Below are 22,536 nucleotides of genomic sequence, written 5' to 3'. Positions count from 1 at the left end.
AGTCGAAAAGCATTAAACATTTAGGGCAATTTAGCTAGCTTGCTGTTGCTAGTTCATTTGTCCTGGGATGTAAACATTGGGTTGTTATTTTACAATGCACACGGTCCTCTACGCTGACAATTAATCCACAGACAAAACAGTAAACTGAATTGGTTTCTAGTCATTTCTCCTCCTTTCTTCAGGCTTCTTCTTCGGACTTTATATGGCGGTTGGCAACCAACTTTAAGGTGTATTACCACAACTGAATGGATTCTGGACCTCAATTCTTCTTTCAATCACCCACGTGGGTATATGCTCCTAAAACCCAATGAGGAGATGGGAGAGGCAGGACTTGCAGCGTGTTGAGCGTCACAAATAGAACCAACTTCTGCAAACGCTCGCGAGAAGTGTGGGTGCAATGATTAAATAACATGTATGTGTACGTTTATTTTGAAACCCTCGCACACGTGACGCGTCCGGTCTAGTTAGCATGTAAGGGCACACTACGGCTTTTTAATAAATGTAGACACAAAACCTTCTCTGGAGATAGTTTCGAAGCGCCACTGAATGGTAATTTTACTTGTCTGTCAAGGAATGCTGCTTCTAAAGTAGGACTAATCACTAAGTGACCAGAACTGTCAGTCAAATAACATTGCTTGCCTACTGCGTGCAGACCACTCTTTCCTGAAAAAGTACTTTAAATGGATTGGGGACGTATTTGTGGAGGAATATAACCGTTTTTATGGGTGATTTGTGATGTTTTATTGGTGCTTACCATGACTGTGTATTTTTGTGTGTGTGTGTGCGCGTGTGCGTGCATGTACAGTTGAAGTCAGAAGTTTACATACACCTTAGCCAAATACATTAAACTCAGTTTTTCACAATTCCTAACATTTAATCCGTAAAAAATTCCCTGGTAGCATTGCCTTTAAATTGTTTAACTTGGGTCAAGTGTGTCGGGTAGCCTTCCACAAGCTTCCCACAATAAGTTGGGTGAATTTTGGCCCATTCCTCCTGACAGAACTGGTGTAACTGAGTCAGGTTTGTCAGCCTCCTTCCTCACACACACTTTTCAAAATTTACTCAACTTATTGTGGGAAGCTTGTGGAAGGCTCCCTGAAACTTTGACCCAAGTTAAACAATTTAAAGGGAGTGGGCTCACTCACAATTTTGCCTAACAACACAGCCATGAATAAAGAATAGTACCAACACATCCTCCGAGAGCAACTTCTCCCAACCATCCAGGAACAGTTTGGTGACGAACAATGCCTTTTCCAGAATGATGGAGCACCTTGCCATAAGGAAAAAGTGATAACTAAGTGGCTCGGGGAACAAAACAGCGATATTTTGGGCCCAGACCTTCGTTCCATTGAGAACTTTTGGTCAATCCTCAAGAGGCGGGTGGACAAACAAAAACCCACACATTCTGACAAACTCCAAGCATTGATTATGCAAGAATGGGCTGCCATCAGTCAGGATGTGGGCCAGAAGTTAATTGACAGCATGCCAGGGCGGATTGCAGAGGTCTTGAAAAAGAAGGGTCAACACTGCAAATATTGACTCTATGCATAAACTTAATGTAATTGTCAATAAAAGCCTTTGACACTTATGAAATGCTTGTAATTATACTTCAGTATTCCATAGTAACATCTGAAGACACTGAAGCAGCAAACTTTGTGGAAATTAATATTTGTGTCATTCTCAAAACATTTGGCCATGACTGTATGTATGTATGTATGTACGTATGTATGTGTATATGTGTACAGTATCATTCAAAAGTTTTGGGTCACTTAGAAATGTCCTTGTTTTTGAAAGAAAAGCAATTTTTTTTGTCCATTAAAATAACATCAAATTTATCAGAAATACAGTGCAGACATTAATGTTGTAAACGACTATTGCAGCTGGAAATGGAAGATTTCTAATGTAATATCTACATAGACGACTATCACTCCTGTGTTTCAATGGCACATTGTGTTAGTTAATCCAAGTTTATCATTTAAAAAGTCTAATTGATCATTAGAAAATCCTTTTGCAATTATGTTAGAACAGATAAACTTTTGTTCTGATTAAAGAAGCAATAAAACTGGCCTTTAAAGTACCTGCAAAACACCAGTTTCAACTTCAACAGTGAAGAGGCAACTCCGGGATGCTGGCCTTCTAGGCAGAGTTGCAAAGAAAAAGTTGTTCAGCTGTGCTAACAATTGCGAAAGGGTTTTCTAATGATCAATTAGCCTTTCAAAAATTATAAACTTGGATTAGCTCACACAACGTGTCTTTGGATCACAGGAGTGATGGTTGCTGATAAATGGGCTTCTGTAGATATTCCATTATTTCCAGCTACAATAGTCATTAATGTCATTTACAAAATGAACAATGTCTACACTGTATTTCTGATCAATTTGATGTTATTTTAATGCACAAAAAATGTGCTTTTCTTAAAAAAAAAAGGTCATTTCTAAGTGACCCCAAACTTTTGAACGGTTGTGTATATTTATATTGTAATATGCAGGGCGCATTTGGAAAAGAGTCCTATGTCTCAATAGGTCTCCCATGTTAAAATAAAAGATTCAGTATTTTGAACAGAGGAGACTGATTAGTTGCTGTACTTCCGAGAACAAACACTTGCATCTTTTATAGCGAGCTAGCGAGGGACGGAGAGAGTGGGGAGTGGCACAGTATGGGCATGTTGGTCACCAGGCAGAGACAGTCAGAACTTTGCACTAGGCCTATCTATCTGCAATCAAAAGTATGGGCATGTCGGTCACCAGGCAGAGACAGTCAGAACTTTGCACTAGGCCTATCTATCTGCAATCAAAAGTATGGGCATGTCGGTCACCAGGCAGAGACAGTCAGAACTTTGCACTAGGCCTATCTATCTGCAATCAAAAGTATGGGCATGTCGGTCACCAGGCAGAGACAGTCAGAACTTTGCACTAGGCCTATCTATCTGCAATCAAAAGTATGGGCATGTCGGTCACCAGGCAGAGACAGTCAGAACTTTGCACTAGGCCTATCTATCTGCAATCAAAAGCTGTATCTCGCAATGGAATGCTGTATTTCGCAATTTCTTGGCTTGCAATGTCTTGGAACTTTAGTATAGCAGGGCCTATCATCAATGAATAGGCTAGAATATTCCACACGCAACAGAGTGAAGACACACTCGCATCATTAGTGAAGAGTAATCGAGCCCAGCTACAATGTGATTAAAATGTTGTGATTATCTTTTATTTTTGTTAGGATCCCAATTTGGTTTACATTTAAAACATTCACACACCTACTCACCATTGTACTCAGGTGTGTGTGGGTGCATGTTTAATACTCACCATTGTACTCTACTGTAGATGTGATGGAGGAGGCTGTAGAGCCGTTCTCCCAGTCTCTCTCCATGTTCCTACTGGAGTTCATGCTTAGAAGAGGGAACGACTCCACCGACCCACGCCTGGAACACACACACACACACACACAGTTAACAGGGTGTCTGTCTGACACATACTCACACAAACAACCACACGCACCCAACCCTGCACATATGCGCGCACACACACCTCTGTGGTTTGGCTCCTCCAAAAGTGACACTCTCTGTCTCGGTGGCCAAGGAGAGAGTGGAGCCTGATTGGAAACAGTGGAGAATGTCCTCTGGAAGTCAACGAGACAAGAGTTAATCAATACCATAGAACAAGAAGCTTTGGATAAAAATGTCTGCTTCATGGCATATATTATTATTATTGTAAATACACTGTACGTCTGTGTACACCAAATAAAAACAGACACTGAACAGTCATTTCACTGATATTCATTAACCATCCACATACAAGCAGCATAGGAAGATAACCTTTATTAGGGATGGGCATTTGAAAGAATGTCTGCTCGAGTACGCAAACATGTTTTGGTACTGAAGTACTGGCATGTTCATGTAAAACAGGTCTAAAGACAAAATATTTGTCGTATGCTAGTCGTTCCAATTACTGTTTGTTCTGATACACAGCTGAAAACCAAACGGAACATATTTTCACTGCACTTGACATACTTCAAACAATCAAAATGTCTTCTGTAACTTGGTTAGTGGTTATAACGTAATCTGCTCAATAGATGCATTTGTAAATTTAGAGTACATGTATTTAATTATTAGCAAACGAATACAAACCTTTCCCAATTCTTGACCATCACTCACACCCAGGGTTGGGGTGTAACAGATGACATGTAATCCGTGACAAGGGATTTAAAAAAAACGGTAACTGTAATCTGTTACAAGCTAAAATATTGTAATCAGACTACAGATACTTTTGAAAAGCTAGATGATTACTTGTAGGATTACTTTTGAATTCAGAAAGGATATTGGCGCAAAAAAACTTTTTTGTCAATGACATTCAAATCAGCATTGAAAAAAGGCGCAAGTTTAAGTTTGTTCCACCTGAGCGAGTCTGACCAAAGTCAGAGACCACTATGATGACACACCAAATGTGTTTGATGGATCCTGGGAAAAGAGCAGGAATAGGCTTTTGTAGGCTACAGTCTAAGCTATGTCTTCCAAAGGGCGACTGCTGTCGGCATCCAAAGATTATCCAACTTGAATAAACGCTTGGAGGTAAGGATGACAGCAGTGGTGTAGTCTACAGCGATACGGATATCACTTATTATTTATATCTACATAGCGCATTGATGTCAATCATACCGCTGCTCTCTCATTTAGCTATTTGCGCCTTACGGATTGTGGTTGTTCTGTATGGCTGTTCACATATCTAAAAGTACATTTAAACCCACAAATGGTTGAATTCAAGAAGTTTAAGCTGCCTATCAATCATTGTTGTTGAAACCATTAGACAGCCATTGAAAAATGCGCTCTTGCAACAGCTGAATTGTGCGGATCCCAGCCTGTGGAACAAAAGTGGGGCTTTTATTGCTCAATCTAACTTAAAAAAGACCAAGATCCAAATAAAATTTTATTGGTCACATACACATGGTTAGAAGATGTTAATACGAGTGTAACGAAATGCTTGTGCTTCTAGTTCCGACCATGCAGTAATATCTAACAAGTAATCTAACAATTTCACAAAAACTACCGTATACACTGTCATGACGTTCCCCCCTTTTTTCCTCTCTCTACCCTACTGATGTTACATTTGCAAAACCCTTGGTTAACACAGAGATTCTGGGAACATCAGTAGGTGGGGGGAAATTAACTGTATTGTTATTGTGGTAAATCGAACAATTGAACATGGTGGTACTTAATGATTATGATGTCAGTTCGGTTGTCATCTGAGACATTCTCATCAATGATAAGATGACAAACTCTACAGTGGAAAGTCTACACATCAGAGTTATCGGATTCACATGGAATTGTTGTTAAATTTAAATGTTTGAATATTAAATGATTCGTGACGGGATGAAATGTGATTTTAGCTTCTAAAATGTGAGATGTGGGTTTTCATAAGATAGGGCTGCTCAATCAGTGGCCCCTGTGAAGGGACATGGGCTATAAAACTTTTCAAACACGCCCTCCTCTCCCTTCCTATATAAGCCCTTGACGACAATACAACTTCCTGTTCCGATGATGTGAGGACGACGGTCCAATGTCAGAATGGTTCAGATAATAACTACAGAACGAAGCCAACATCAGCGTGAGCTTGGTTGCGAATGGTATGAATTTTGAACTCTTATTCACTACAGAAGTGATACCTCCTAGCCGTTGAGTTAGCAACAGCAGATGCAACGAGGGTTAGGAAGGAACAGACAGAGTATCCCGTCTATCACGTTACTACAACGTATCCAATTGACAACCAGAGACATTCTTCAAAGGATTTGGTTTGGCAACACAGCCTTCCATCTACCACCAACCTACCGAAGCGCAGCTCAGAGTACATATTTATTGCATTTTTCTTTTCCAAATAATAACAAGTAATTTAGAATGCATCAGCTACTGTATTTACGATAGCAAAGCTTCTCCCTGTGTCCTTCAGTCTTCCCGCTCTTTCACTCAAACCCAGCCCTTTTCCTTTGTGTAACAAGCTGTCATATCTGTTCCGCCCGCTAGGGACGTTTTCCTTTATGACGTAATTTGTAATCAAGTTATGATTTAAGTATGTGTATGTGTAATTCTGTGTGATTAATTAGGTATTTAGTAAATAAATAATTAAACCCAATTTTGTACTGCTGATTCAAATTGTTAGCCAGGGTTCGTGCAGATAACCAAGAATTTACAACTTTCAGATGAGTCTGAATTAAGATGAGGATTGATATTGACTGCTATTGATGTAAAATATTACTAGGTATTTAAGAGTTTATTCGGAAGATAACAGCTCTATAAATATTCTTTAGTGGTGCCCGAATTTGTAAGTCGCTCTGGATAAGAGCGTCTGCTAAATGACTTAAATGTAAATGTAAATGTTAATTACATTTACATGATTAGCTCAATCAGGTGATATTAATTACGGATAAATTATTTTATAGAATAGCATGTCATATCACTTAATCCGGCATAGCCAAAGACACAACAGCACACACAAGTGTAAATGAATGAATAAGAATATGTACATATAAATATATGGGTGAGCGATGGCCGAACGGCATAGGCAAGATGCAGTAGATGGTATAGAGTACAGTTTATACATATGAGTAATGTAGGGTATGTAAACATTAAATAAGTGGCATTGTTTAAAGTGACTAGTGATACATTTATTACATTCAATTATTCATTGTTAAAAGTGTCTAGAGATTTGAGTCAGTATGTTGGCAGCAGCCACTCAATGTTAGTGGTGGCTGTTTAACAGTCTGATGGCCTTGAGATAGAAGCTGTTTTTCAGGCTCTCGGTCCCAGATTTGATGCACCTGTACTGACCTCGCCTTCTGGATGATAGCGGGGTGAACATGCAGTGGCTCGGGTTGTTGTTGTCCTTGATGATCTTTTTGGCCTTCCTGTGACATCGGGTGGTGTAGAGGTCCTGGAGGGCAGGTAGTTTGCCCCCGGTGATGCGTTGTGCAGACCTCGCTACCCTCTGGAGAGCCTTACGGTTGTGGGCTGAGCAGTTGCCGTACCAGGCGGTGAAACAGCCCGACAAGATGCTCTCGATTGTGCATCTGTAAAAGTTTGTTTTTGGTGACAAGTCAAATTTCTTCAGCCTGCTGAGGTTGAAGAGGCGCTGTTGTGGCTTCACCACACAGTCTGTGTGGGTGGACCATCTCAGTTTGTCCGTGATGTGAACACAGAGGAACTTAAAACTTTTCACCTTCTCCACTACTGTCCCGTCGATGTGGATAAATCCAGCTACAATAAATGCAGCCACAGGATATGTGGTTTCCAGTTTATATAGTGTCAAATAAAAAAAATTCAGGGCCATCGATGTGTCTGTTTGGTGGGGGGATATACACGGCTGTGATTATAATCGAAGAGAATTCTCTTGGTAGATAATGCGGTCGGCATTTGATTGTAAGGAATTCTAGGTCAGGTGAACAAAAGGACTTGAGTTCCTGTATGTTGTTATGATCACACCACGACTCGTTAATCATAAGGCATACACCCCCGCTTTTCTTCTTACCAGAGAGATGTTTGTTTCTGTCGGCGCGATGTGCGAAGAAACCAGGTGGCTGTACAGACTCTAACGTATCCCGAGTGAGCCATGTTTCGTGAAACAGAATGTTACAATCTCTGATGTCTCTCTGGAAGGAAACCCTTGCTCGGATTTCGTCTACCTTGTTGTCAAGAGACTGGACATTGGCGAGTATTATACTCGGGAGCGGTGGGCGATGAGCCCGTCTATGGAGCCTGACCAGAAGACTGCTCCGTCTGCGACGCCGTTGTTTTGGGTCGCCTGCTGGGGTCCGATTCATTGTCCTGGGTGGTGGACCAAACAGAGAATCCGCTTCGGGAAAGTCGTATTCCTGGTCGTATTGTTGGTAAGTTGACGTTGCTCTTATATCCAATAGTTCCTCCCGGCTGTATGTAATAACACTTAAGATTTCCTGGGGTAACAGTGTAAGAAATAATACATAAAAAAAAATCCATAGCCCTAATGGACACATGCTCAAACTCACACACTTTTGATAGACTTAAAAAAGGGGCAATCTGTAGTTGCCACAATCCATTTTTGGACTTAGAAATTATATATATTAATGTAATGATAAATATAATCGTGTTATTATATGTAGTAGAAAGAGATGGGTTAGAATAAGCCAACATAACCAACCCATACAGTACAATTAAACATCCATGTATGGCCAGCTATGTAAACTTTAACATTGATTTATCCTGCAATAGATGTTGTTCAATTGTTAACATACAATTACCAACATACATCCCTCTTAAGGGGAAAGTAATCTAAAAGTAACTGCATGTAATCAGTTAAGTTACTGAGTTTGGGTTACTGATTACAAGTTTGGACATGTAATTAGTAACGGATTACATTTAGAAAGTAAACTACCCAACCCTGCTCACACCCACACCCTCACCCCAAACGGTTAGGTGATGTCAACCTGTTCTCTTGTGATTATGTACACATAAAATATCATCGTATATGATGCTCTCGCCCCTATTGGCCACCCTTCCCCAAAAAACGACAGTTGGGCTATAATGCGGAATCGAACTCAAGTGGACAAATCATGACAAAATATCATGTTGTTGAGTACTTGGGCAGAGGCTAAGTGAAGGCAATGGCAAATATTTTCTAATATTCCTTTCTGGTAAAGAAGCATAACAGGAGGAGGAGGAGCGGGCTGCCTCTTAATAAGGTATAGGGGACAGCATTTTCACTTTTGGATAAATAGCGTGCACAATTTCAACTTCCTTCTACTCATGCCAGGAATATAAGATATGCATATTATTAGTAGATTTGGATAGAAAACACTGAAGTTTCTAAAACTGTTTGAATCATGTCTGTGAGTATAACAGAACTTATGTTCGCTGCTCTGGCCCCCCAATGGTGGAACAAACTCCCTCACGACGCCAGGACAGCGGAGTCAATCACCATCTTCCGGAGACACCTGAAACCCCACCTCTTTCAGGAATACCTAGGATAGGATAAAGTAATCCTTCTCACCCCCCCCCCTTAAAAGATTTAGATGCACTATTGTAAAGTGGCTGTTCCACTGGATGTCTTAAGGTGAACGCACCAATTTGTAAGTCGCTCTGGATAAGAGCGTCTGCTAAATGACTTAAATGTTAAATGTATGTAGCAGGCAAAACCCCGAGGACTAACTGTTCAGAATTTTGTTGTTGGCCTCTGTCTGTTCCACATATGTGATTTAATGAAAGTTTGATTTTATATAATTTTTAAAAAATATGCCGCACTGCATTTTCCCTGATTTTTTTGCCCAAGTGGGACACGACTGTCCCCTAGCCTCAAGAGGTTATAGGCCTACATCATGGGCTGGATGGAAGCAGTCTACAGTCTTCACGACTGGAAAATAATTGTTTATTTGCCTCATAAAAAATTGCCTATGCCTAGGCTATATACTTTCATTATTTTTATTCTTTAAAAGCTCGAATATTTGGGAAATACGCTACTGTTCATAACTTTAACTTGTCTTAAAGCTTTTATGATAGGCTTTGTAGGACAATTTGGCCATTTGCTTCTCAATCTCGCATTGAGGGATTTTCCTGACCCGCATAGATCATTTATTACTTAATAAACTTAAACTTGACTAAGCTTGTCGTTGGATTTTTCTGTAGGCTATTGATATTGCTTGTTCAATCATTATTAGTCCTCTGGCTACCTTACGTTTTTAGACTATTCAAATCACTTTTTGAGATGGAAAAATTGGTTTAGGCAGAGAGAGGATAAACAATATTTTCTGACTAGACATTTTGTGCTGCTTTGGTGGAATTCTCTGCTCCGTCTGGTCTACATTCCTCTCTTGGGTTCTGTAGGCTATAAATCACATTTATTGAAATAGGGTATAGCAAATAGCAATATGCAAATGACTCAGAATGTCCCTTGGGTCCCTGCTGAGCATTGTGATACTTTTTTGTACTGCGCAGTGCCAGTCAAGTTCCAATAGGCTAAACCATCATCTGTTATATATCGATGTTGTAACCATGGACAATGGCTGTCAATCATCGTTGATAGACGATGCTATTGTAATATCGCCCAACCCTAACCCATGCTTACACAAGCCAGGAAGGCACAACGCAGCAGGCACAGTGTGATGTCACATTAGCAGTGAACTGATATGCAAACCTTTTAAAATGTTTAATTGCAAACTCAGGCATTGCTCTCTGCTTGCTCAGCCAGGCACAATCAGGATCTTACCCTCATGGCATGCCACGAGAGAGAGAGTAAGAGAGATACCGAAAGAGAGAGATGGAGAGAAAATTCCCCCGATCCTATAAGTGGGCAAAGTAAGCCAATCACATTACACAAATCTATGCAATTCTCTCACATCTGCTTAGGGGGAAAGGGGCTAGTGGTCCACATGATCAGACTTTCTGAAGGGGTTGTGGGTTGGGCTTGGAACTTCTTTCCTGACATGACCTGACCAGGAAAAACCATCATACCATACCATATGAGGTATGGTATGATGTTATGAGGTCAGGGGGTCATGCAGATGAGGTTAGATGTTTCACCTCCTCTACTGCCTGCTGCTGATCCCTGGGCTCTCATCAACATGGATGCTCTCAGAGAATAACCTGGGTGACAAAAACACACACGCGAGGGCTAAACAGACAATACACACACAGGAAAGATAAACAAAGAATACAAACACACACACAACACATTGTGGTATTCATGGGATGCACCTACAGTACCAGTCAAATGTTTGGACACCTACTCATATGTAGAATAATAGTGAAGACATCAAAACTCTGAAACACATATGGAATAATGTAGTAACCAAAAAAAGTGTTAAAGGAAAATGGAAATATATCGTAACATACTTAAACACATTTTTTTTTGCACCCTTACGTAGACATAGCTCCACCCACATCCGTTCCATGCATCAAATGGGATTGGAGTTGAGGGAAAAAAGTGTCACCAATGTAATACCCTGGTTAAAACAAAGTATAGAGATGATTTGTTTTAATTCATTGGTATTAGATTTAAAAGGTGATCGAATTGCTCCTGAACTGTAATGTCGTTCATGCATATATTTTGCATAGCTTTCCAGTAATTTGGACATGGGTTGTGAAAAAACATTGGGGTTTATTATTTTCATTTATTTTGATGTGGTACATTGAAAATGTGATAATATCCATCTTGAACCTTATGTCTGTTGCATTGATGGAGTCATTTACTATTTCTGTTTCATTTTAATGCATGGGAAAGCATATCCTTATATAATAATAAGGATCTATAATCATTCTATCGGAAGTTAATACCCTAGTTGTCATCACCCTAGGGAGTTTACAATAGGGATTCTTATTGGAGATGTCCTTCTCACCTAATATCTCATGCTGTTGAGATACTCTAAGGTAATATCGTGAGAGTCAAATTCGAGCCGGGTGAGAGGGTTACACCGAATATAACAATGTGCATTTCATAAATATTCTAATAAAATGTGTACATGAAACGTATCAAACAAGTCACCAGCCCAAGCAAGTCTCCTCTTATTATTGGGGTCCTTTAGTAGTGGTTTCTTTGCAGCAATTCGACCATGAAGTCCTGATTCCCTCAGTCTCCTCTGAACAGTTGATGTTGAGATGTGTCTGTTACTTGAACTCTGTGAAGCATTTATTTGGGCTGCAATTTCTGAGGCTGGTAACCAATGAACTTATCCTCTGCAGCAGAGGTAACTCTGGGTCTTCCTTTCCTGTGGCGGTCCTCATGAGAGACAGGTAACTCTGGGTCTTCCTTTCCTGTGGCGGTCCTCATGAGAGACAGTTTCATCATAGCGCTGGATGTTTTTGTGACTGCACTTGAAGAAACATTCAAAGTTCTTGACATTTTCTGGATTGACTGACCTTCATGTCTTAAAGTAAGGATGAACAGTTTCTCTTTGCTTATTTGATGGGTTCTTGCCATAATATGGGCGTGGTCTTTTACCAAATAGGGCCATCTTCTGTATACCATCCCTACACAACTGATTGCTCAAACGCATTAAGAAGGGAAGAAATTACACAAATTAGCAAGGCACACCTGTTAATTGAAATGCATTACAGGTGACTACCTCCATGAAGCTGGTTGAGAGAATACCAAGAGCGTGCAAAGCTGTCATCATGGCAAAGTGGCTACTTTGAAGAAAGTCAAATTTGATTAACAAATTTGCTTACTACATGATTCCATGTGTTATTTCATAGTTTTGATGTCTTCACTATTCTACAATGATTTTATAGTAAAAATAAAGAAAAACCCTGGAATTTGTAGGCCAATGTTATGAACGTTCTCAAGACGTTCTCAGCAATAGTGACTCCTGAAAGTCAAGTGGTGCCCAATCATTCTCAACAGGGGATAATGATTGTTTAGTGTCTAAATTACAGTATAGTAGCTTGGAAATACGATGGCATTGCTAAAGTACGCAAATAATTAGTACGAAACAACTTTGTCATCATTATGATGTAGTCAAATTTACTTTAGACCGAGGCAATGTTGCCATTAGCTACAAAAGTTTGTCAAAAATACCTAGCAGTTAGCTAGCCAAAATCTGGTGCTCTCCCCGCAATGTTAGGTAGCATCTAAATTCAATCTGCCGACATCCCAATGACAAAGGCATTTCCTACTGGGCGATTCCACAACAGGCCATATTTTGGGCATCTCAGATAGTTCTGGCAATTTTCACTTAAAAACTTAATTGGGAGGAAGGACTTTTGACATGACCACACCAATAGCAGACTACTGTTAGAATCATACAGCTACAGTGCCTTCAGAAAGTTACAAAATGGAATTAAAATGGATTTGTCATTTTTTGTTGTCAACAATCTACACAAAATACTCTGTCAAGGTGAAATATTTTTATTAATGGAAAATAACATCTTGATTAAATAATTATTCAACCCCCTGAGACAATGCATGTTAGAATCACCGTTCGCAGCAATTACAGCTGTGAGTCTTTTCTATGTATGTCTCTAAGAGCTTTCACACCTAGATTGTAAAATATTTCTCATTATTCTTTAACATATTATTCAAGCTCTGTCAAGTTGGTTATTGACAAGCATTTTAAGTCTTGCCCTACATTTTCAAACTGATTTAAGTCAAAACTAACTAGGTCACTCCGGAACATTCAATGTTGTCTCGGTAAGCAACTGCAGTGTATATTTGGCCTTGTGTTTTAGGTAATTGTCATGCTGAAAGGTGAATTTGTCTCCCCAGTGTCTGATGGAAGCAGACTGAACCTAGTTTTCCTCTAGGATTTTGCCTGTGCTTAGCTCTATTTTGCTTATTTTTATCCTAAAAAATGAGTCCTTGCCGATGACAAGCATACCCATAACATGATGCAGCCACCAACATGCTGACAATATATAGAGTGGTATTCAGTAATGTGTTGTATTAGATTTGCCCCAAACATAACACTTTGTATTCAGGACAAAAAGTGAATGTCTTCGCCACATTTTTTTTGCAGTATTACTTGCAGTATTACTTCAAGTGCCAGGTACATGTTTTGGAATATTTTTTATTTTGTGCATGTTTTGGAATATTTTTTTCTGTACAGGCTTACTTGTTTTCATTCTGTAATTTATGTTCGTATTGTGGAGTAACTACAATGATCCATCCTCAATTATCTCCTATCACAGCCATTAAACTCTGGTGAAATCCCGTTCGGAAGGGCGCCTGTATCTTTGTAGAGTAATTAGTAACTGCACCATAATGATACTTGTTTTTTTTAACCTATCAGACATTATATCTACCAATAGTTGGTCTTCTTTGCAAACCATTGGAAAACCTCCCTGGTTTTTGTGCTTGAATCTGTGCTTGAAATTCACTGCTCGATTGAGGGAACTTACAGATAATTGTATGTATTGTATGGGGTACAGAGATGTGGTAATCATTTAAAAATCATGTTAAACACTATTACTGCATTATTATGTGAATGGGAAAGCACATCTTTACTCCTGAAAGTACAGTGCATACAGAAAGTATTCAGACCCCTTGACTTTGTCCACATTTTGTTACGTTACAGCCTTATTCTAAAATTGATTAAATTGTTTCCCCCCCTTAATCTACACACAATACCCCATAATGACAAGGGATTTTTTTTCTTTTTTCACATTTGTTAAAAATATCACATATACATAAGTATTCAGACCCTTTACTCAGTACTTTGTTGAAGCACCTTTGGCAGCGATTAAAGCCTTGATTGATAGGTATGTATTCGGGGAGATTCTCCCGTTCTTCTCTGCAGATCCTCTCAAGCGCTGTCAGGTTCGATGGGGAGTGTCGCTGCACAGCTATTTTCAGTTCTCTCCATTTCGCTTCATCTGCAATAACATCTGCAAAAAATGTGTATGTGACAAATAAAATTTGATTTGAGATGTTCGATCGGGTTCAAGTCTGGGCAACTCAAGGACATTCAAAGACTTGTCCCGAAGCCACTCCTACGTTGTCTTGGGTGTGTGCTTAGGGTCGCTGTCCTGTTGGAAGGTGAACCTTCGTCCCGGTCTGAGGTTTTCACCAAGGAACTCTCTGTACTTTAGGTGCCTTTTGGCAAACTTCAAGCGGGCTGTCATGTGCCTGTGACTGAGGAGTGGCTTCCGTCTGGCTACTCAACCATAAAGGCCTGATTGGTGGAGTGCTGCAGAGATGGTTGTCCTTCTGGAAGGTTCTCCCATCTCCACAGAATAACTCTGGAGCTCTGTCAGAGTGACCATCGGGTTCTTGGTCACCTCCCTGACCAAGGCACTTCTCCCCTGATTGCTCGGTTTGGCCAGGCGGCCAGCTCTAGGAAGAGTCTTGATGGTTCTAAACTTCTTCCATTTAAGAATGATTGAGGCCATTGTGTTCTTAGGGATCTTCAATGCTGCAGACATTTTTTGGTACCCTTCCCCAGATCTGTGCCTCGACACAATCCTGTCTCGGCGCTCTATGGACAATTCCTTCGACCTCATGGCTTGGATTTTGCTGTGACATGCATTGTCAACTGTGGGACCTTCTATAGACAGGTGTGTGCCTTTCCAAATCATGTCCAATCAATAGAATTTACCACAGGTGGACTCCAATCAAGTTGTAGAAACGTCTCAAGGATGATAAATGGAAACAGGATGCACCTGAGCTCAATTTCGAGTCTCATAGCAAAGGGTCTGAATTCTAATGTAAAATTATTTTTGCAAACATTTCTAAAAACCTGTTTTCGCTTTGCCATTATGGGGTGTTGTGTGTAGGTTGATTAGTATTTTTTAGAATAAGGTAACAAAATGTGGAAAAACTGAAGGGGTCTGAATACTTTCCAAATGCATTGCATTTAGGCTTGCCATAACAACAGGGTTGAACTTATTGACTGAAGACATTTTAGCTTTACATTTTTACTTAATTTGTAAACATTTCTAAAAACATAATTCCATTTTGACATTATGGGGTATTGTGTGTAGATCAGTGACAAAATCTCAATTTAATCCATTTTAAATTCGGCTGTAACATAACATTTGGAAAAAGTCAATGTGTGTAAATACTTCTGAAGGCACTGTATGTCAAGAGGACAGATCAATAACTGATTAATTAACATAGGCCTGCTAATCTTTAACAGTCTAACATAACTTTATGTGAAGGAAGGTATTAGCACAACAGATGTCTCTGCCATGTCCATTTCCATGCATGCAGTGAAGCGCACTGAACTACCGCAACACGTTGCCTTTTGCCCGTCAGTGCGCTCTCGCCTTTACCTGGCTACTCCTTGATCCGGCCAAACGCTACGCCACGCCCACGGATGTTAGTTCCTTGAAGTGAATGACAGAGCTGCGGAATAATTTAGTGTGAGTCGTCAGGGTACTCGCGCCTACTACTTCCGTTGCGGAGATCAAAGCATGTGTGGACAAGAAAGTGTTCTCACTTAGTTGACTAAACGCTGTACTAACTACCTTAGTCATAATGGCGCTTTAGCTAAGGAGCTAACTACGAAATAAAATTGGGGATGTGCATGACTAACACATACAATTTTGGAAAATATATTTGGCAAACAGTTCTCCATTTTTCCTACCTCTTGTTACTCACACGTCAGTGGTATCAGACAAAGTGCAAAGTGAAGAAATGTTTTGAGTCAATAAGTATTCAACCCCTTTGTTATGGCAAGCCTAAATAAGTATAATATTTGCATCTCTGTACCACACACATACAATTATTTTTAAGTTCCCTCAGTCTATTGGTCGATGGGTAAAACAAAAAGCAGACATTGAAAATCGCTTTGAGTATGGTGAAGTTACTAATTACACTTTGGATGGTGTATCAATACACCTAGTCACAACAAAAATACAGGTGTCCTTCCTAACTCCGTTGCCAGAAAGGAAGGATACTGCTCAGGGATTTCACCATGAGGCCAATGGTGACTTTAAAACATTTACAGAGTTTATTGGCTATGATAGGAGAAAACTGAGGATGGATCAACAACATTGCGGTTACTCCACAATATTAACCTAATTGACAGAGTGAAAAAAAGGAAGCCTGTACAGAATAGGGGGAAGACGTGCTGAGATGCTCCTAATATTTTTGAGCTGTCTTGGCGTGACATCGCCCTACTAATTATTTGTCAGCTTTTGTAATGGCATTGTGTTTCCAAGCCACTATAATGTGAAATCTTCATCAGCGCCAATTGAAAATGCATTGAGTAGAACAGGTAACAGTCCTCAAGAGAACGTCAATAACAATGGGGTGACACTACGTGCAACCCATGAATAGGGTGAGACAGGGTTAGAGACTAGAGGGAGGATGAGATTAGTTGGGAGGAGGTTCAAAACTGTAAAGGGGAGATAGGGTTGGTTTGGGTTATAGTGTAGGCCTACGTGTGGAGGATCCCTTGGAGAAGCCGGTGTCGGAGCAGGACTCTCCACGATGCAGGGACTTAGGCCGGGTCTTCCTGGCTTTACACCTGGGCTTAACCAAACCCTGCTCCTCTATCAGCTCCTGCTGCTTCCTCCTCAGGTACTCCTGCTTGATCAGCTCCCTCCGCACCTTCTCCTCCTCCTTCCTCACACGGTCCTCTTCTGCCTTACGCCTGGGGGGAAAGAGACACACACACCTTTTATGTTTGCCTTCACAAACAACACACACACACTTGCTTTATCCCTGCACACTGACACACCATACACACACGCCATGATGGAATATGTTCTGTATCAGGGCCTGAAACCATCTTTGGCCTACCAGCCACTGATGTGTTTGTATAATAGAGATACTAGAGTGCTCTTCTCAATGGCTGCTTCTGTGACAGCATGGGAAGCGCCATTGAGGCGTTCACCATTTTGTAGTAGTCAAGTGGGTATGACTTGCTATGGGTTAAGGAAGGATCACGTAATTCCATTCAGGTCAGCAGTAGGGGGCAGCCAATAATTATATTTCTAAGCAAACATTCCTTAATGGTAGGTGGCAGTAATTCACCAATCTTGGCTTTATACCTGTTCAGACCATACATACTCCATTACAGTAGGTGGTACTACACACTTTTTCAATTTATTTACTAAATATTTCGGAAATGGACTACTTGCTCTCCCCATGCTCTCAAAGAGGTGGCCATTGGGAACAGCTCACTAGTACATCTCTATGGTTTGTACCTGGCTTCGTCTCGTTTCTGTTCGCTCTCAGCCTCCGTCTGCAGTTTGCGGAGCCGTGCCTCCTCCATCTTCCGCTGCTGTTTGAGGAGAAAGTGAGCGCGACGCTTTGCCCTCTCATCCTCTGCCATCTTCTCATCGTCCTTTGGGAGGGGGTGGGGGGGCAAATTGATTTACTACTAGAACAACATCCATTTCATTGCTAAGGCACATGACAAAATCTGCACTGATCTGAAAACTCTGAATCGGTTAAAGCAATATGGTGGATGATGCCTCTTTGGGAATTTCAGTTCCCCTGTCCGGTGCTTTCATTAATCAAATTCAACACAAATTAGTCAGGTTAATTGCATGATTTTCAGTAATTAATTTAGATTAATTTCAATTTTGATATGGGTTAAAGGCCCAGTGCAGTGAACATGATAAGCCTGGTTTTATATACACAGTGTACAAGACATTAAGAACACCTTCCTAATTTATTGAGTTGGACCCAATGTTCCCTCTAATGTTTTTTCGGCACTGAGCAAATTTCAGGTCTGCTGAGGGCAAACTTGAACATTACGAAAATTCTGTGCAACTTCCGGCACGAGTTTACTGTGAACACTGAGGAGAAAATGCATCCCATAACATTTTAACATGGAAATAGCTGTCCTATCAGTCAGCCTGTGTGGTGTTCAATGTAAGCCTACATTCCATGAGACTTTTGAAAAAAACATGCAGGGCTTGACATTACCCTGCTTATCCAAATGTTGTATTGGCGACTTAGCTTATTCAAGACAGTCTCAAAAAACAACACTGCCCCTTTAAGCCATAAAAAAGCTCTTCACACGACTTGCTTTTCAAAGTTGTCTAGAAATGCAAAAATGTTTTTCTCTTGTAGGAAGCAACCACTCCCCCATTGTTGATTGGGCTAATAACTCACTAAATAGCAAAGAATATGAACACATGTGCAGTGGCGGCTACATGCAACTCTCGCTTCGATCTTAAAACAAGCGCATCTAGTCGAGACTGCTCATGCTGTCCAGTTCAAAGTGAATGGCACAGATCCATATATGGCAATTTGGCGCACCGGTCTGTGTAGAGTACGGGCTGAGTCATGCATGTCAATGAAATAGAATCCTACACCAATGAGAGCTGCCTATAAGAAAATATCTTGCACAGGTAGTTTTGCATACCAAGTCTTGCATTGTTCATTTTGTTTCGGTATGTTACATTGAAAGTGGCTAATATTGCGTTGATTCGAGCACTATTCAGACAGCACAGCGAAATGTTGATAATATTAACTAAAGGGGAAAACTAGAAAGTTCAGTGAAGTTCAATCTCGTGTTTCTCTGCCCAGATGCGCAGTCTGAGAGGAGCTGCCCACCTGCCCATGCGTGCAGCTTAAAACAGCCTCAAATCGTCAGGGCATGGACTCTACAAGGTGTCCAAGTGTTCCATAGGGATGCTGGCCCATGTTGACTCCAATGCTTCCACAGTTGTGTCAAGTTGGCAGGATGTCCTTTGAGTGGTGGACCATTCTTGATACACACAGGAAACTGTTGAGTGTGAAATACCCAGCAGCGATTTAACAAGTGCTCATAACTTTCACCTGGATTCACCTGGTCAGTCTGTCATGGAAAGAGCAGGTGTTCATAATGTTTGGTACAATCAGTGCATATTTATGAGGTTGGAATAATACTGTGAAATTGTGAAAATTATGATAATGCCCCTTTAGTGTAAGAGCTGTTTGAAAAGACCGCCTGGAATTTCTGCCTGTCTTGGCGGGACGGAGTTTTGAACTTCCATGGTGACATCACCATGTGGTAAATTAAACCACTCCCAGACAGTCCTAGCTAAATTCTTGCCTGAGAATTTTTATTTAATTTGGACCATTTTAATTGCAAACAATCACACTAAGGTACTTCATTGTTATCCAGAAAGTATTTGATATTGAGATAAAAAAAATGGCTGCATTGGACCTTTAAGGGTTTCTCACCAACCTTTTGGGTGAAAAAAATTCTTCAAATAAAATACAATTGTAAAAGCTAACTGTCATTAACACGTTAACTTTGACAGCCCTAATACAAAAGTATTGTCCCTCAAGGGGAAATTCATTACTTCAGACGAGGAGAGACTATTGAGATGCTGCCACTTTTAGTAAAATTCCTACCTTGAAGAAGAAACCCAGTCCTGACTTCTGTTCTCCGTCTGCCGAGGTGTCCCCTATATCGGAGTCTTTTCCCTCCGATGGTTCCTTCAGGTCAGACAGGTCTACCTCGATCAGCTGGCCTTTCCCTCGACCTCCCTCCTCGCCGGGCTCGATCTCCTTCCCTGAGCCGCTACGCTCCCGGCCCTCAGCCACGTCCACACAGTGGGGTGTGAGAGGGGTGCCATAGGGGGTTGAATCCTTAGGGGGGGTATGCTTAGGGTTAAGGGTGGGCCCGTCTCTGTGGCTGCGCTGGTTGGCCTCATCTCTGATCTTGAAGGTGGTGCTACGGAGCGTGCCTCTCTCCAAGGCCCTTGGGCTCTCTGTGAATATCACGCAGGTGGGGCTGCTGTTCTGACTCTGGTCCCTATCCTGCTCCCCACGGGAGGTGGTGTGCCACCCCGGGGAGCGCCTAGGGTCTGTGTTGGATGCAGGGGTGCCGGTCTTGGAAGCCGGCCTGCCATTCTCCTTGGTCGGTTTGAGTTCTGCGGGTTTGGTCCTGGGGCTGCATCCGGAGCTCAGTTTGGGAGGGCGGCGGGTGGGTGGAGCGGTGGTGATGGTCTCCATGAAACGCACGGCCGGGCGGAATTTGGAGTCGGTGGGGGTAGCGGTGGAGTCTGAGTGAGCGGTGGGGGTAACGGTGGAGTCTGAGGAAGGAATTGAAGAGGTGTCTTGGGTGGGTGTAGGGGCTGATGGCAGGGATAGAAGGGAGGCGGCATGCGGGACCCCTAGGGGTGACTGGACGCTCTGCTTTATCAGACGGTCCTGCTGTAGAGACAGCTGCATCATCTGTTGCTGAATGGCACCGATGGCTTCATTCAGCAACTCTATGGAGCGGCTACACTCGCTCAGGTCTGGCTCGACCCCCGCCTCGTCCGGCGGCCCTGCACCGCCATTGTTTGTTCTGTTGTCCCTGTCCCTCTGCTGCTGTCCCACCTTCCTCTGACCCTTCAGGACATCCAAACACGAGTCGTCCCTGCAAGCCTTGTCCTTGCCGGCCGTCTGATATTGGGTCTCCAGGTGTTTGAGGGGCTGGGGCAGCGTGTTGTTCTTGCCACCCCCCTTCTTGACAATGTTGAGGAAGGCAGCCTTGCCCAGCTTGAGTCGCTGGCACGCCGATATGGTCTCCATCTTCTTCTTTTGGTGCTCTATGGACCGCCGCTGCTCCTCCAGCTGCATGTGGAGCTGCACCAGCTCTGAGGCCAGGACGTTGGTGGTGCCAACCTCCTTTCTGACCCGCAAAGCGCCGTCTTTAGCCAGCCGACATGGGCTAGGAGCCTGCAGGCACCACAAGCCTCCTAGAGTGTAGGGGGCGCTCTCCGAGCCATCGGGTGTGGTCTTTTGGGAGCTGCTGTTATTGGAGCAGTCGTCGGGAAAGCTGTTGACCTTTCGGTGGAGCTTGCGCTCTGCAAAGCTGGTCATTCGCATGGTGCCGCTGTTGCACACACTGCTGGCCCAGGACGCCGTGCTAAGGCAAGGGCTGGACGGTCCGCTCCAGGCTTCCAGGCCTTCCTTGTCCTCGCGCTCGCACACCTTCATGTCCTCCCGGAGCTTGGCCGACTCGCCCTCGCCCCCCTCCGGTTCCCCTTTGCTCTCCCCTCCCTCTCCCAGGCACTTCCCCATGACCCTCCTCACCACTTCCTTGGCCAGCTCCATCTGATCCTCCTCCTCCTCCTCTTCCAGGTTTGCAATCTCAGAGTATGAGTCCCGGCCCACCCAAGCTGTAGTAATGGCGGTGGGGAAGGGGCTGTAGCTCGGTGCTAGCCCCAAGAAGGTCGTCGTCTGGTCCCCGGGCTCCGGTGACAGGTGGAGGAAGAAGCCACAAGACTGATCCTTGGTGATGGGCTCTGCTGCCCCCATCAGAGGGAGCTGAGAAGAACCCGTACCCCCCTTCGTGGGTGGTCTGAAGGGACCAAAGGTGGCCTCCACATTGGGGATGGGGGTGAACGTGCAATTAAGACCCTCAGTGGTTCTCTTAAGGACCCCTTTGCTTGTACTCTCCCCGCTTTCATCTTCCTTGTTCAGGCTGATGCTCTTCTCTTTGGCGGTCTTAAAAACGGCTGGCATCAGGGGCTCCAGGTAGAAACTCTCAGCCTGGGGGTCGGGGTGAGGGGCAGCGAGGCAGTAGGTGTGACGAGCACTGGACACTCTGGAGGTCACCTCACTCTGGACCTCCAGGTCGTCCTGCTCCATTTCGTCACTCTCGGGGGAGGCACGGGGGCCGTAGCACCTGGCCAGAGCCGCCGGGTGGATGATGGCCACCAGCTCTTCCTCCTCTATCTCCTTGAAGCGGATGTGGCCCATCATGTCCTGACCGTTGAGCCTGTGGGGGGGCAGTTGTACACCCATCCCCGGCCCACCAGGCATGTGTTTGGGTGTGATGCTGATGATGTTGGATCCCAGGCTGTCCTTGCTGATGGAGTGGGCCAGGCTCAGGCCATCGCACTCTCTCTCCAGGGGGAAGTGGAGGGCGTAGGGCACCGGCTGGGAAAGGGGTCTGGGTGGGTAGGGGAGCGAGTGGGAGAGTAGAACGGGGTGAGATGAAAAGAGGGGAGGAAAGAGGAGAAAGATCAAAGCAAGACCATGATACTGCCATAACAATATCTTTCAACATCACTATCTAACGAAGCCAGAGGTGAACTTGAACATGCAGGTGGAAAGGGTTCTGAGAAGTATGAAAGGACACTGTTGTAGTTCACCTTCCCTAGCTGCACATACATGAAATCTCGCTTTTCTTTTATCTTGTTTCAGCATA

At 42.8% G+C, this 22,536-nt stretch overlaps 1 protein-coding gene across 3 annotated transcripts in view; it reads right to left on the bottom strand.

Moving 5' to 3' along the window:
- The window catches only part of LOC115128098 (calmodulin-regulated spectrin-associated protein 1-B-like), a 108,445-nt gene that overhangs the window by 5,502 nt on the left and 80,407 nt on the right, over positions 1 to 22,536 (bottom strand). For 2 of the 3 annotated variants that reach the window (XM_029657706.2, XM_029657712.2), the window contains exons 12-17: positions 19,746 to 22,278; positions 17,600 to 17,739; positions 16,832 to 17,043; positions 10,535 to 10,597; positions 3,525 to 3,615; positions 3,303 to 3,418 (exon numbers count right to left, since the gene is read on the bottom strand). In XM_029657706.2, coding sequence (XP_029513566.2) covers positions 3,303 to 3,418; positions 3,525 to 3,615; positions 10,535 to 10,597; positions 16,832 to 17,043; positions 17,600 to 17,739; positions 19,746 to 22,278 — 3,155 coding nt within the window. The remainder of the gene's footprint in view (positions 1 to 3,302; positions 3,419 to 3,524; positions 3,616 to 10,534; positions 10,598 to 16,831; positions 17,044 to 17,599; positions 17,740 to 19,745; positions 22,279 to 22,536) is intronic. The other variant, XM_029657720.2, reaches the window with a different exon arrangement.

This window comes from Oncorhynchus nerka, linkage group LG4 (genome assembly GCF_034236695.1).
Source record: "Oncorhynchus nerka isolate Pitt River linkage group LG4, Oner_Uvic_2.0, whole genome shotgun sequence".
Lineage (NCBI taxonomy): Eukaryota > Metazoa > Chordata > Actinopteri > Salmoniformes > Salmonidae > Oncorhynchus > Oncorhynchus nerka.
This window is presented reverse-complemented; position numbering and strand designations above follow the sequence as displayed.